Source organism: Coenobita brevimanus, chromosome 38, assembly GCF_032717465.1.
Source record: "Coenobita brevimanus isolate Jiangsu-jjx chromosome 38, ASM3271746v2, whole genome shotgun sequence".
NCBI lineage: Eukaryota > Metazoa > Arthropoda > Malacostraca > Decapoda > Coenobitidae > Coenobita > Coenobita brevimanus.
In genome coordinates, this window is record NC_136991.1 from 27,977,654 (window position 1) to 27,994,545 (window position 16,892).

At 44.2% G+C, this 16,892-nt stretch overlaps 1 protein-coding gene across 1 annotated transcript in view; it reads left to right on the forward strand.

Annotated features, from left to right (window-relative positions):
- The first annotated feature begins 15,676 nt into the window (after positions 1 to 15,676).
- The window catches only part of LOC145396449 (ATPase ASNA1 homolog), a 104,305-nt gene continuing 103,089 nt past the window's right edge, over positions 15,677 to 16,892 (forward strand). Inside the window, exon 1 of the mRNA XM_080269823.1 lies at positions 15,677 to 15,845. Within this exon, the coding sequence (XP_080125949.1) occupies positions 15,709 to 15,845 (137 nt within the window). The 5' untranslated portion in view covers positions 15,677 to 15,708. The remainder of the gene's footprint in view (positions 15,846 to 16,892) is intronic.

A 16,892-nucleotide genomic window follows, 5' to 3' on the forward strand; every position in this document is an offset into this window, starting at 1 on the left:
TTGAAATCTAAATAGATACTGTCCACCCATCGTTCTCTTTCCTGTATTGTGTCTGTTACTCTGTCATAGTATCTCAACAGATTAGTAACACATGATTTTCCTTTTCTGAAACCAAACTGTCTTTCTGTTATCATACTGTGTTCTTCTAGATGATTTATCCAAGCTTTTCTTATCAGCTTTTCTAATATCTTGCTTACAATACTGGTCAGTGATACTGGTCGGTAGTTGAGCAGATTTTGTCTATTCCCTTTCTTGAATAAGGGGACAGTATTTGCTTTCTTCCAAATATCAAGTAGTTTACCTTGACTCAAGGATTTTTTGAAAATTATAAATAATGGTTTACTTAACTCCTTTGCACATTCTCGTAGTACCCAACATGAAATTTCATCAGGACCACTTCCTTTTCCTTTGTCTGATTTACTTAACTCCTCCTGTATTACTTTTTCTGATATTTGTATATCTGGTAGTATGTGTGGATATGCATGTTCCACATAGTCTCTCTCAAAAATTTTTTCTTATGTAAAAACTAATTGGAAATTCTTATTTAGTGCTTCACAAATATTTTTCTCTTGTGTATAGGTGATTCTCTCGTCCGTAATGGATTGTATTATATCTTTTACTTTGGTTTTGCTTCTGATGTAGCTGTAACATAGCTTTGGTTGATCACTACTTTTTTTTTTTTTTATTATTATATCCTCCTCAAACTGTTTTTGGGCTTCCCTCCTTATTCTTGTATAATCGTTTCTTGCCTGTTTGTAATTATTATATGCCCTTTCACTATTGTGTCTTCTGTATCTATTCCACAACAAATCTCTTCTTTCTTTTGATTTTTTACATTCTTTATTGAACCATTTCTGTATTTTCTTATCTGCTTCTTTGTGCTGTGGGATGTACTTCTGGACTCCTATTTCATAAAATTCACAGAATTTTTTATATACAGCATTTAAATCTTGTCCTCTAAGCTCATTTTCCCAATCAACTTCTAAGAAATACTTCTTTAGGTCTTGATAATTTCCCTTTTTATAGTTTAGGCTCTTTTTGTAACTTTCACTGCTGTTAACTATGTCATATGCTATCCTGAAGTTGTAATTTAGTACTGCATGATCGCTTTTGCCGAGTGGAGGGTGATATATTAAACTGTCAATATCATTTTCTTGCCTAGTAGATATGAGATCTAGCATTGAAGGTACATCGAGTCCTCTTTTTCTGGTGGCTTCCCTCACATGTTGCTTTAGGAAAAACTCTTGCACGAGATCTAGGAGCTTTTGGTCCCAACAGCTTTCTTGGCTAATTATATCTAGAGTATTCCAATTTATATTTGTATTAAAATCTCCAGTTAGTATAATTCTTTCCGATTTCTCTTCCATTTTATGTAGTAATGCTCTTAAACTCTGAATTGTACTCCCTGCCAGGTCCTCATATTCGTCTCTTTTCCATGTGTTTGATCTGGGTGGCATGTACAAATTGGCTACAATTACTTTCCCTTCAGATGTGTTGATCTCTACTGCAATCAGCTCTACTTGTGAGGGTATATCTAGTTTTATTTCATTGACTTTTAGATTTTTCTTAGTTAATATTATAATTCCTCCTCCTTTTTTTAAATTTCTGTCTCTTCTCCATACATTGTATTCCTCTAAGTTTAGTATGTCATTGGATATCCTTGGTGTTAGTTTCGTTTCAGTTAGGCATATTATATGTGGTTCATTTTCTCTGACATAATCATTCATCTCTAGTAATTTAGATACCATTCCATCCACAGTTGAGTATATCAACTTTATCATCTTATTTATATACTTGTCATGGCATGGTTCTATTACCTTCCTCCTTTTTATTCCCTCCTGTTTGTGTACCACTTTCGTACCTGCAATCCTATTACTTTGTAAAAAAAAAAATGTGTTCTTCTCCTCTTCTGATCTTCCCTCATTTTTTGTTTTTGCTTCCTCCGTCTTCTCTTTCAGTAATTCCAGTTCCTCTTGTGTTAGGCATCTTTTTATCCATACATTTTTGAACTCCTCTTTATCCATAAGATTCTTTGCATTTTTTAGTATCTCCTCCTCAGTGTTTACACTCTGGAAAGTTACCTTTAGAGGTCTTGTCTTGCCTTTCTCGTATTTCCCTAACCTTTTGTGTTCCTCTATGTCTTTACTACAGATTTCCTCTGATACATCTTTCAATAAGCTCATTACATTTGCCATCTCCTTTTTGTCTCTTGTGATCTTGTTTTTTACTTCTTCCTCTTCTATACCAGTGATTACTATAGATTTGTTGATATCTGCTGAATCTCTGACTAACTTTAGATTGTTTTGGATTATTCTTTTCACTTCCTTTTTAATGCTTTTTTCCTCCACCCTTGTTTCTAAGTCTTTCTTTACTTTCACCATTTCAGCATACGTGGTTTCCACATCATTTTTGTAGCTTTGCACAGCTTCATTCACCTGTGTTATCTTCTCAATATCACTGCTCTGGTCTGTCAGACTGCTTACTTGCTTAATTGTCTCTGTATCATTTTTGAACTCTTCCATAATACTCTCGTGATTGACTACTGTACTTGCCATTTCACTCATTTTCCTCCTAAGTGTACTCAGTTCCACTGTTAGTTCACTGATGGTTGTGTCTTTCTTTTTGACCTCCCTTCCTAGTTTTTCTATTTCTTCCTTTTGCAAGTGCATCTGCTTCTTTATTTCATCAATTTCATTTTGGAAAGTGTGTGTGTGTGTGTGTGTGTGTGTGTGTGTGTGTGTGTGTGTGTGTGTGTGTGTGTGTGTGTGTGTGTGTGTTTTCCAAGTGTATCTCATGTACGGATTGAGCTGTAAACATGACACCTTCAGGGTAGCAAGATATGGCCAAAATCTTGGCCGATTTTGAAAATGGGTTCTCAGGGTCAACGTCAAGGTCACCAAAATGGCCGCCAAAAGTTAACTTGTTTCTGTTGCCCGCCTTTAGCACCACTGTTTCTCATGAATGGCTTCAGCTATCAACATGAAACCTTCAGGGTATCAAGATATGGCCAAAATCTTGGCAAATTTTAAAAATGGACACTCTCCCTGAGTGCCATTTTCGCTGTAGGAGTTCGGCATCCTCTGGTGGACACTGGAGACGTTTTGCTGGAGTAAGACATGCCAGTCAAGTCCCTGGAGTCAGTCCGTATCATAAATCACTGTGCCATGTTAGGTTGTTAGCTAATTTGGTGTGGGGTAAGCAGACCTCTGGGATGCATGTTCCCCTTTATTCCACTAGCAATAGACTGGCCCCCTGTGGACTATTACATAAAGGTCGTGCCCTCCAGGATGACTTCTCTGGAAAAGAGATGGCAATCTGACATAACAAAAATAGGAAATGGGTCATATTGGTAGCAGGTAATAAATAATGAGGCATAGCAATAATTAATTTAATAAAATGCATAATAATGATACATAACGCATGGTAAATCTGTGTGATAGCAGGGCACAGAGATTACAGAGGCACAATGTTTTTAATACTAACATGTGATGGTAAATAAGCTGCATTCAAGACATAATGTATAGAGGGGTAATAGTGCCTAATATATAACACAAATCCAATCATAATACAGACATAGTAGTACCCAATATTTATAATGCTTAGCCTAACATAATAACTATATAGTGCTTAACAACTACAAGACATGGTTATTTAGCCATGTGGGCCATTGAACCACCCTCCAAGGGCATCCTGGAGCAGTTGAGGGTGGCATAAGGGATTTTGTTGAGGGCGCCAGGTCGGTGGGTGGGGCTGAGGGTGGCACAAGAGGCTGTGTGGGGCACACTAGGTGTGTGGGTTTAGGGGGGTGCTGCACTGACTCACAGGTGCTGCCTGTTCCTGTGAGAGAGGCAGCCACTACCATCTAGCCACACTGTGTATTGCCTGTGGGGTAGAACCTCTTACACAATGCCTGGTCTATCTCACAGTCTGGAGGCCTGGTTCTGGATGCGGATGTGCTGACCAGGCTGCAGCGCCACTAATTCTCTGGGGGTGTCACGGGTGTGCAGCTGTTCTTGTATCTCAGCCACCTGTCTCTCATGACTTTGCGGAGCCTGGTGCCAGTGCCTGTCCACCTGCAGCTGCTGCCTGGCAGTAGACACCCCATCCCAGAGCTGCCTGCCAGTGGCCAATTGGGCGGCGGACTTGTTAACCCCACAAAGAGGGATGTTCAGGTACTGAAGGAGAGCTAGCTAGACCTTGTCCATGTCAAGGCTGCCACACATGCTTGTGTTGTCCCTATCAGCCTCATGGAGGTCTTTACGGTCGTCTCTGCACAAACTTTCGACTGTGGGTACTAGGCGCACTTCCCATGCTCTGAAGAAGGCTTCCATCTATTCACGGATGAGGTTTGTCCTTCCATCCTTGGAGATCTGTTCAGGGGCCCCCCACGGGGGGAAATAGGTCCACAACTGCAACTTGATTTTGGCAGATGTAGCTCCGTGCGGGAGGTGCACCACCTCCAGCCATCCTGTCAACCTGTCAGCATACCCCTCGTAAACATTGCCCTCCACCTGGAACATGTCCTCTGCAGTTAATTTGAACGGGTAATCAGCAGGGGGGGTGAGGATGAATGACTCCGGTGGCAGTGAGGGTGCGTGAGTGTCACATGAGGAACACAAAGCTCTGTGATGATGTAGGTCACCCCTCATTCTAGGCCAGTAGACTGATTGCCTTGCCCTCTGCAACAAAGAGTCCAAGTCTTGGTGTCCTGAGTGTAGATGGGCAGCTACCTGCGGGCGTGGAGCTTCAGGGATGATGAGGTGCACATGGCCTTGATCATGTGAGTATGTGACAAGGTCCCCAGAAGCCATCAGCCTGTCTCCCACACTGTAAAATGGGCGGAGGCATGCAATTTCCTGTGACTGAGGGTGCCAGTCCCCCAGACATAACCCTGGTCAGAAGTAGCTGGTACACTGGGTTATCTGCGGCAGCTGCTGCCTCATCCATTGTGTGGCTGTTGCAGTCCACAGCACCGACTGCTGCTGCCACAACGCTGATGGAGATGACTTCATCTAAGTCCAGGTTGGCTGCATCTGGAGTGGTCCTGAGGGCAGGGTAACGAGAGAGGAAGTCCGTTGTCCTGTTTCATTTCCTGGGCAGGTATTTGAACTCAAACCTGAACTGCAGGGTTCTCTCCTTCAACCTGAACAACCTAGGATTGACCACGTCTGCAAGGGCTTTGTCCCCCAGCAGTTTCACAAGGGGGTGCTGGCTGGTCACGATGAAGTTGGGCAACCCTAACAGGAAGAGCCTTGCCTTGTGGAGGCACCATGCCATGGCAAACACCTCTCCCTCCACTGGCGCATAGCTTGTGTCCGCCTGGGAGAGGTGATGGTTGCCACACAGTGCAAGGTGCCATCCACCTTTGCAGCAGAAGGGCACCTTGGTGGATAGACAACTGCAGTATTTTTCAAGGATCACAAAGCCTGTGCCATCTCTACTCCAATTGGTAATGGCCATGGTGGGGCAAGTCCTGTCATAGTAGGTCAGGCCATCCTTGGCTAGCTGACATATGATGTCCTGTGCCTGGCGGAATTTGGTACAAAGATGGTAGTCCTAGTACACGTGCTTTCCTGATGGCTTCCTTAGTAGCTCCCTGAACGGGTCCATGACAGGGGCCATGGCCAAGAAAGGGGACAGTTGGTACACGAAACTGAACCATGACCTGATGTCCGATATGGTTGGCTTTTCTGGCATAGGGAAGGTCTTCGCAGCTGTCAAGTGGTCGTTCGTGGGTTTGTATGAATTCCAGCCCAAGTGATAGCCCATGAAAATAGCCTCCCTTCTGCAGAAGGCAAACTTCTCTGGCTCAAGTGTGACGTCTCTCGGCACAAGTCTGCAGGAATTCATAAGTATGCACTCCACACTCAAGTCAAACAGCAGTGTCATCCACACACTTGAATTTCCTTTGAATGTCTTGAATTGCATCATCAACCCTTCGGGAGTATGCATCAGACAAAGAACAGTGGCCCATGGGGGTCTGGCAGTACTGAAACCTTCTTCACAGCATGATGAATGTGGTGAGGCATTGGCTCTCCTCGTCCAGTTTTTCCTGATGAAACCCCCAGTAAGCATCAGCCACCATCTTGTATGAATGGAGTGGGACACTATAGTAGCCGCAGCGAGAAATGAACGCTGTGGTGGGGCAGACGGGATGACCGGGGATTCCCCCACTCTAGCCATATCCACATGTCACCGACCATCGGCCACCGCTGCAGCCCCGCTCCATGATCCTTACCCTGTGTCTCTGGCTTTCTCTTTCTCTCTCGGTTTCTATATAAACTGGTGTATTTCCGAAACTAATTATGAAATTATTATGACTTTTGTTCCACACCACCACTGAGGTAAAAATCAAGGAGAGTTTTCTGTATAAAGGTTTCCCCCCCTCCTAAATGTGGCATATGAGCGGGGGAGTGCGGCCTTGCCGATACCTCAGCCTGACCTATAATTATACACTCGCCAGAACTGACCTGCCCTCAGACAAGGGGGGGGAAACCTTTATACAGAAAACTCTCCTTGATTTTTACCTCAGTGGTGGTGTGGAACAAAAGTCATAATAATTTCATAATTAGTTTCGGAAATACACCAGTTTATATAGAAACCGAGAGAGAAAGAGAAAGCCAGAGACACAGGGTAAGGATCATGGAGCGGGGCTGCAGCGGTGGCCGATGGTCGGTGACATCCTACCTCTATGGTCGGTGACATGTGGATATGGCTACAGTGGGGGAATCCCAGGTCATCCCGTCTGCCCCACCACAGCGTTCATTTCTCGCTGCGGCTACTATAGACACCATGTTGAAGGTTACCTGGGTGTGGTGGGTCTCCCTGTGACAGCACTCATTGAGGCACTGGTAGTCTTCGGTGCACTTGGGCTGGCCATACTTCTTGACCACCACCACCATTCTGGCACTACTCCTTGGCACCGCCTGCCAGAATGGGCTGCAGCACGCCCCTTCTGATGTCCTCGTCGATCTGGGCCTTCACCTCGGCTTCCCAACGCTTCAGCACCAAGGCAGGCATGTGGCAGGTGTATGGGGTGGGCTGGGTAGGAGGTGAATGTGTTAGGGTTTTCTGGCCATGACAGGGAGAGGCTCTGTCGTTGTGTTGAACGTCATGGCAGAGAAATGCTGGAGGAACCACTCTTCTAGCCTGGGGACATTCTTATCCACTGGGGCAAAAGGTGGAGTTGCAGGCCTGGTGGGAGCAGAGAGGGAAGGTTGTCCTCTCCACCTGGACCTTGCACACCGTAGGTGCTGGGTGGGGTAAGGTGGCATGGACGAGTCCCAAAGCTTTACAACCATCTAGGGAGAGGTTGAATCACTCCACTGACTTGATAAAATAAGTATCCTGGGTAGTCCATTGCCCGCCGATACCGATCCTGCAGGGGACAGACCCCAGACATCGCAGGTGTAGGTTGGCCACGTCCCTAATGCCAGCCCAACACTGTAATAGCACAGGCTTTATCTGTAGGGATGAGAGTAGAGCTGGCCAGGCCACCCACACCTGCATCCCAGTGTTGGCAACAGCTGAAACCAAAACAATGCCCCTGTTAGTGCCCTGGCCAGTGGAGACCTCGGTCGTGGGCTGGCAGGCTAGGTGGACATTGACGATGGCCACAGTACTCTCCAGGTCCAGGAGAGGGGGGGGTTGCAGAGGCTATCCAGTCCCCCCCCAAGGGACTTTGCCCTCCTACAACACATTTTTTTTTTTTTATGTGTCCGACTCTGGGCAAAGGCTTCAGGGCCTATTTCTTGGGGCAGTAGCCTATCCCAAGGCCCAGTAGTCCTCCTACACCTCCACATGTCACCATTTCGGTGCTAACACCCATCATCCATATTGAATACATCCTAGGGCTCTCACACATAGACTAGTGGAATATCTGGAAAATGTGGCTGTATAAAAATCCTCAGGCATTTTAGAGTCAAAGTTGGCAAATAGGCTCTCCTAGGGTGTTTTTTTGTGCTGAATCCATTTTTGCTGTTTGCCAAGCTGTATCTCGTGCGGTTTTGCTCCTAGCGGACAAAATCCAAGATGGCCACCATTTTTCTAGAAAATGTATATTTTGAAGAATTGCTTCAAATATAAAATATATTAATGGATATAATGCATTGCACAAGCTCCTAATGTACATATTGATAATAAAATATGTAAAATGTGTGTCTTTGTGTGTAAATAAAGCATCATAAACAGTGAAAATCCAAGATGGCCACAGTTTTATTTGATTGTTGATATCTTTGCTTCCGGGAACGATGTATATGATATGTTTTTGTTTTATTCGTGTCCCTTTCTCAACATTACTCTCTGAGGAACCAACACTGATACCAAAATATCAGGCTCAAGAAGGATTTATTGAGATGATTCATGTGGCTTTGAGACAGAGGTGATATACTGGCACATCCCATGTACAAGGGATTTGTTGTCAATGAAGATGAAATGATATCCTGCATCCCAAATAGCCTTTTTATGTTCCTTCGGTTGATGTTTGGTGGACAGAGTCTTTTGGAAGCAGACCCAGACGACATAGCAGACGATACAAAACAGGATGACAGTCAAGCAAAAGTTCTTAGTATTGCACAAGACTTGGTTTACAACGTCACTGGAGGTAAGCACTGGACTCCTAAACATCTTGGTCTTGCCAGCACTTTGCACCAGGCTACACGGTCTAAAGAACTTGTTGAACTATTTCACAAAGCTGGACACATCATAAGTTACCCGAAACTACTGCAGGTTGACACATCCCTGGCTGAGAGTACACTGAAAACAATGGATGCAGAAACAGGAGCAGTGATTCCACCAAACTTTGTACCAAACAGATTCATGCACTTCATGTGTGACAACATGGACATCAACGACAACAGTTTTGATAGTAAAAACAGCTTCCATGCCACACAGATCGCTGGATGGCAAAGAGGTCCCGAAGTGGACATAGGACTGAAGGACCTTCGACCTTCCCCAAACACGAGTCTGGAAGTTCCCAAAGTCATGGATCAACTTTCACCTGCTGCAGTGGTGACAGGAAGACTAGAACCTAGAGCAACTGAGGGCATCAACAAAGAATGGTACAGTGAATCAAATGATGACAATCCATCAGCAGCTCAAGCCATTGCCAAGGACATGGCCTTTTTCCTGAAACGACAAGATGTGGACATCAAGACAGGCTGGACACATTTTAACCAAAGCAACTGTAGCGCCAATCCTGAAATGACGAGTGTTGGTTACATACCAACTGTCCAGGCCCCAGCCCATGAACTTGACACTCTCCATACGGTGGTTCAGAGATGCAAACTCATTGCAACACAACTTGGACAACACCATGTCGTACTTACAGTTGATGAAGCCCTTTATTGTAAGCTGATGGAGCTCAAGTGGGCAAAGGATGAATACCAGGACTTCCTGATCGTCAGAATGGGCGGGTTGCACATATCGCTGAACTTTCTGAAGGTCATTGGGAAACATGTTCAATCATCTGGTCTACTGGAGGCTTGGGTTGAAAGCAAAATCCTTGGTCCTGGTACAGCAGAACAAGTCCTCACGGGCAAAGGCAAGTCATACTCCAAAGCAATGCGAGCACATAAACTAACCATCCAGGCCATGTGGAGAATCCTGATGCCAAAACTCCTGACCTTCATCCAAAACGAAGCACAAGGGCTGAGGGCTGAAATAGAGGCAAAAGCAAACAACGAAGACATTGAAGAACTGTTATTGCATCACTGGTGCTAACACTGATGTCCCTACCCCCAGTCCCAGACTCATGTGTGGAACTGATCACCTGCAACTGCGCCAACCGATGTATGGGTGCACGTTGCAAATGTAAAAAGTCCCACTTCCGTTGTACAGCAGCATGCCAATGTAGAACATCCGATGACGATTGTAGCAATGTCGAAGCCCAACAATGACACTATGTAAAACACACTGCCACTATGCCTGTTCATCAATTTGCAATCTGCAACTTGTTGTAATATAAATGTGTTGTCAGCAATCCTGGATTTATGTTTATGTTTATTACTTAATTAAGAGAAAAGTAATATCAATAAAATAATTAATGTACATTGACTTTATAGTGGGTTTTAATAAGGTTTTACGGTCGTCATAATGATATACGGACGAGGCACCACTTGTAAAAATGATGCTTTTGAGTTTAAGGCGGCCATCTTGGATTTACCCGTCTGACGGTGTCAGCTTGAGAGATACAGCTTGGCAAACAGCAAAAATGGATTCTGCACAAAAAAACACCCTAGAAAAGCTTATTTTCCAACTTTGACTCCAAAATGCCTGGAGTTGTCCAAATACCTGAAAACCGGACTAGACTAACAGGACTGGTGTATTGGTATTAAGTGGCCAATTTTCTGGCACGAATGGCACATCATAGAACTTACTAGGCAGTTGGCCCGTCTGGGGCCATGGGTGCCTCTATAGTTCCTGCATGGTTGGGGGAGGGCATGGCCGCGAGGGGAGTTGGTCGGTTAGCTGCAGCAGTGGGGGGCACCACTTCCAGCTGCATGAGGACATTCCTGCCAACATTCATTGTGGGCCGCATTGCCGTGAGCTTCTTCGTATGTGCAACATACTGCCCATAGAGCATCAACACAAACAAGTCACAAGTTTTGGTACACATGCTTTTTCAATGCCTGATCACTCAGACCCACCATGAGCTTATGCAGGAGCTTTCTATCCATCTATCTATAGCCCGACACCCTAATCCCGCAAAGGGTGGCCGCAGACAAAACGCCTCCAAGTCGCTCTATCACCCACCATTTGACTACCCTCCCCCCAACTCATTCCCCCCTCCCTCATATACCTCTCAACTCCATCTCTCCACTTCATCCTCGGTCTACCCCTCCTTCTCCCTCCCTCTACCTCACCTACATACACCCTCTTAGTCAGTCTTTCATTCTCCATTTTCTCCACATGTTCAAACCACCTCAGTGTACTTCTCCTAATCTTCTCAACCACATCCACCTCCACCCCACAACGTTCCTTCACTTCTTTAATCATCAACCTGTCCCTCCATGTCACTCCACATGCTCCTCTCAGGTAACTCATTTCCACTGCTCTCACTCTTGACTTCTTCCTCTCTTGCCTCGCTTCCATACGTCAGGGTGGGGATCACAATATTATCATGCAGTGACTTCTTAACTACCATACTCACCTCCCTATTTCTCATCACTGCTTTCCAACAACCTTCCTTCCCTCCTGTACCCTTTCACGCACTTCATCCCCCAAAGTTCCATCTTTACTCATCACACTACCCAAGTACTTGAATGCACTCACATTCTCCATATCCTCACCATCCAACCTCACTATACATTCTGTGACTTCATTCCTCTCAAACACCATAACTTTACTCTTGTTTACATTAACTTTCAGATTCCACTTCCTACACACTGTCCCAAATTCATTCACCAAACCTTGCAACTCCCATTCATCGTCACTCAACAATATTGTATCACCCGCAAACAGCAACACCGGAATCTTCCAAATCTCACCCTCATTCATTAGAGCCACCCCTACATCAACTGTCCTATCTTGCACCTCCTTTACAACGCCATCCATATATATATTATACAGCCATGGAGACATCACACAACCCTGTTTCAGTCCCACACTGAGATCGAAGAACTCACTCAGCTCACCATCCACTCGCACCGTAGCCCTAGCTCCTTCGTACATACTCTTCACAGCATTCAACAATTTCCCCTCCACTCCATATATTCTCAGTACTTTCCACATACCTTGTCTATCTATTCTGTCATAAGCTTTCTCCAAGTCCATGAAGGCAGCATACACGTTCTTTCCCTTCTCTAGATACTTCTCCACTAAACATCTTAGAACAAATATCTGATCTACACACCCTTTTCCCTTCCTAAATCCCCCCTGTTCTTCTCCAACTAGCTCCTCTGTTATATGCCTAACCCTATCAATGAGTATTCTGCCATATATTTTTCCAGTCACACTAAGAAGACAAATACCCTTATGGTTACCACATACTTCTCTCTCCCCTTTTCCTTTGTATAAAGGAACAATTATACCTGGTTTCCAGTCCACCAGAACCCTTTCCTCTTCCCAAGCCAATCTACACAACTTCCATATCCACTCCACTACAATCTCACCCCCATACTTCAGCATTTCACCACACACTTCATCAATTCCTGGGGCCTTTCCTGTCTTGATCTTCTTCATTGCTTCCACTACATCTGTCCTACTGATCTCTTCCTCCCTCCTCTCATCTCTTCTTCTCCCAGCCATTCCCCAACCACTTATACTTGCACTACTTTCACTCTCTGCATTCAACAAATCCTCAAAGTGCTCCTTCCATCTCCTCAATTTCTCTCTCTTCTCCACCAACAATCTATTATTCCTGTCGTTCACTCCCCTACTATTTCTCCTTTCAAACTGCCTTACTTTGTTTACCTCCTTCCAAAATAATTTCTTACTCTCCCTCCATTTCACACTCTGATTCCTCCCAAATTCTTCATCCACTTTCTTCTTACTCTCCTTCAACAGTCTCTTCACCTCCCTGCTCCTGCTCACATATACCTCTCTCTTCTCTCTCTCATCTTCTCCCCTACCTCTACTCGCCAGCCATTCACTACATACCTTCTTCTTTTGTTTCACAGCTCGTTTCACCTCATCATTCCACCATGCTGTCCCTTGCACACCCCTGCATTTCCTCCTCACCCCACAAACCACCTCACACGCTGCGCCTCTCTCTTCCATGAATATCTTACATACGTCTTCAACCCCTTCCGTCTGCTCTAACTCATACCTTCCCAATCTTTCTTCCACTATGCTCTTATACTCTGCCATTTTTCACTATCTTGCAACTTTTCCACTCTTCTCACAGGAGCTGCTTCCTCCTGTCTTCCCCTTCGTCTCTTCAACCATTTTCTTTGCAGCTTTACCTTGGCCATCACCAAGTGATGGTCTGAGACTACATTCCCCCACCCTCTCCACACTCTTGCATCCAACACTTGTCTTCTCATTCGTTCATCCACACACACGTAGTCTATCATTGCCTTTCGTTCAACAAGTTCACCATCCATCCTCCTCATTACTCTCCATGTATACCTGTGGATCATCTTGTGCCGAAAGTAGGTGTTAGCTATTGCCAGCCCCTTACCAGCACAGATGTCCAACAAAGCACTACCATTCCTATCTACTTCAGCTGGCACACCTCACTGACCAACCACTCCATCCACTCGCACATTCCCAACTTTGCCATTCATGTCTCCAATCAAAAGCACCCTCTCGCTCCTCTCAAATTTGTCCATACATGCTTCTGTACTCGCCCAAAACTCATCTTTCACTCTCGCGCTGGAGCGTTAAATTGGCTAAATCACTGTCACAATTTGGGCACTTGAATGCACAATCTGCGGCTTTCTGGGCGGATTTTACGAAATGCTCACTAACAGAGACTCCCTGACCTTGTGCTATTTTAAAGAAGTCTGCCCACCGTATTGATTGGTTTGATAAATGAAGTACAAGGGCGCCCACCATGTCCAGGACCTCGTCCATAGACATGGCCTCCTACTGAGCGTCGGTATATCTGGGATCCAGCACCCTATGAAGAGCCGGCACACACTTGAGGCGGACATTTTGAGTGGCGTCCGATTGCGTTATTCTGCAGAGCTTCAACCGGCACGCCATGGACTGAAGCGAGGACCTGAAGGTGGCAGAGGACATCTCTGATGCACACTTCTCAGGAGCTGCCATGGCAGGGACACAGGGCTGTGGGGTTCCGTGGCCCCTCCAGGAGGCCACAGGGAAGTCCGCCTGGAGGGACTCTATGGCCATCCGTTGGGACGACAATAAACTCTGAGCTTGGGACAGCGAATCACAAAGGTGTCTAGGCCATAGTACTGCAAGAGTTCGGCATCCTCTAGTGGACACTGGAAATGTCCTGCTGGAGTAAGGCATGCAGGTCGAGTCCCTGGAGTCAATCCGTATCACAAAATCACTGCACCATGTTGGGTTGTTAGCTAATTAGGAGTGGGGTAAGCAGACCTCTGGGATGCGTGTACCCCTCTATTCCGCTAGCAATAGACTGGACCCCTGTGGTCCGTTACATACGGTAGCGCCTGCAAGCGAACATCACGTGCGGCACATATCTTACAGGGATCAAGGTCAAGGTCAGCAAAATGGATGCCAAAGGTCAAGTAGTTTTTATCTCCCTCCTGTGGCACCATTATGTCTCATAAACGGCTTGAGCCATCAACAGGAATTCTTCAGAGTAACAAGATTTGGCCAAAATCTTGGACTTGACCAACAGCATATTCTGGCGGGCCATTAGCATTCGGCTCCCAAATGCATTTCTTTCATTCTCGCAATGAATTTATAATTGCTATGTGCTCCACTGAGCCAAAAGCCTTTTCATAATCAACGAAACCTAAGCACAATGGTTTATTATACTTTATAGTTTTCTCAGTTTGCTGATTCATTGTGTGTAGTTGATCAATAGTCGAATACCCGCTTCGAAATCCCACCTGTTCACGAGGTTGGTTTTTCACCCAGATTTGTTATTGTTCTCTTCGTAAGGACTTTAGTGAAGAGTTTGTAAATGGCTGATGATAAGCTAATGGGTCGAGAGTTACTAACATCTTTTGAGCCGCCTTTTTTTTTATAAAAGAGTATAATTATTTCATTACACCATGTTTTGGGAATTTTCGTCCTTTTTATACATTGAATAAATAAGTGGGCGAGACTGTGTTGTACTTCTACTGCATCCAACAGTAAATCTGCTACTATTTCATCCTCTCCCGGAGCCTTCCCTCGTTTCATATTTTTAAGAGAAATGTTTACTTCGTCTGGTGTTACCTCAGGTATTTCACTTGTGTCAACTGAAAGGTTAGCTATTGGTACTTCTGTCTTTGATGCATACGGTTGTCTGTAAAATTGTTCAACCCTCTTCACCATGTTATCTCTGCATAGCTAAAGGGCGAGTCTTGGTGGGAAGGGGGGAGGTAGGAATGTCAGCTGGGACTGTTTTGACAACTAATGACCACCTTTTTTTTTTTTTTTTTTTAGGTTCTTTATATACCATTCAGTACAAGCTCCAACACTCTTGGGAACACTGTCCCTGAAGGCCAAGTAGGAAGGGGTGCATATGGATAACAAAATCGCATAGAAGGTATAGAAATAATTATCATTACAAGTACAGTAATGAACAAAAACATACAATGATACATACATGGTACAAAGTTGTTACAGTAGTTATCATTATATGTTCTGAGATAAGTAAAGTGGTACATAGAGCACACGCTCGACAATGTAAATGTTTCTGCTAACAATATTTCATTTTCTTTGACGCTTGTCCTTATCGTTTTCTTTTAATTTTGGTTTTTAGAAATCATGCAGTTTCATTCCTACCTGTAGAGAATCTAAATAAAGATTTTAGTTTTCATAATCATTTAAAAATCGTTGCATAGGTCAATAGATTGAGTGATATATATGTGTTTTCCTTCTCTGAGGGAGAGTACAAGCCCACTATTATATACGTGTATATTATTTTCTAAAGCAGCATGTAAAGATTCTTTTCATTTCATTTCCCTTTTAATCTATTCAAAATATGTCGGAATTATGCTGGTCGAAGCATATTATCTAAGTTGAATTATACAATTACAGGTTTGTTTACGATGTAAATACTAGTACGCCTGTATTCTGCCCAAGAAGTGACATGGCGCACGGTGTCTAAAGAAAAATCTGACAATCATGTCTGCAGAAGCGGTAGAACAAGACATTGACGATCTTGAACCCTTGGAACCCAGCTTGAGGAACATAGTAGAGCAGAAGACGTTAAAATGGGTCTTCGTTGGAGGAAAAGGCGGCGTAGGGAAGACTACAACCAGGTACCAGTATCAGAGGGGGATGGTTACCCGTGGACCGGGAGCAGATGTATCCATGTTACCGTACTATATATTTATCTTAGTACTTGGATGACAGGCTTCCCACTATTCTCTTTAAGTTTTAGTTCGCCATTATACATAGAAAAGTATTAATGTGGCATAACAGTCTTGCATCGTCTGTTTATCAGCTATGATCCATATTTAGGGAAGACACCCCCTTTCTTATTAACTATAGTAAATTTACTCGAATCTGACAAAGATCCCTAAACTCTCTCAGATCAGTTGAAGGCAGGATGTCTGATTGGTGGTTTAATTTGATTTGTAACCAAGGAGCTTAGTTCCAACTCTATAGCTTAGGTTTTATGAACTTGCAGCCATGACAGTAATCAATCTGTGAGAGTGGCCCAGCTCTGTCATACAAAAACAGATTGAATGCAAGTAATTGACTTCCTGCTTAGATAATGTTTCAGGACAAACTGGAAAAGCTTCTCACAGATGTTGAAAAGCTCGTGACAGTCAGCAGTTAATGTACTAGTTCCATTATGAAATCAGAGTGGACCTATGGAGATGCCTGAAGCTTGTATATTAACAGAAAAAAGTTCTGTCTGAGGTCTATTTATCTATCTATCTATTGCCAGACACCTCAATCCCGTTTGGGGTGGTCACAAACAAATTGCCTCCAAGTCGCCCTGTCCCCCGCCATTTCACTGCCCTGCTCCCAACTCACACCCCCCTCTCTCTGAGGTAAAGATCATTTTCATGCCCCTAGTATATACATATTTCAGTAAACATATGGTTTAGTTTATGCAGCTGTAATGCCTAACCAGTTCACTTGCTTTTCTTTCTGGTTATTTTTAATATTTTTCTATGAATGTTTATGATGGTAAATGGTTGTTTACCACTGATTTTGTTTTCCCAGTTATTTTTTCAATATTCATTTGATTCACATGTTTGTTTCTCAAGCTTACTGGGAGACTTTATAAAGCCTGCTGGTACTGAGATCTACAATACTGAAATTTATTATTGCTAGCCTAATCTTACATATTCATA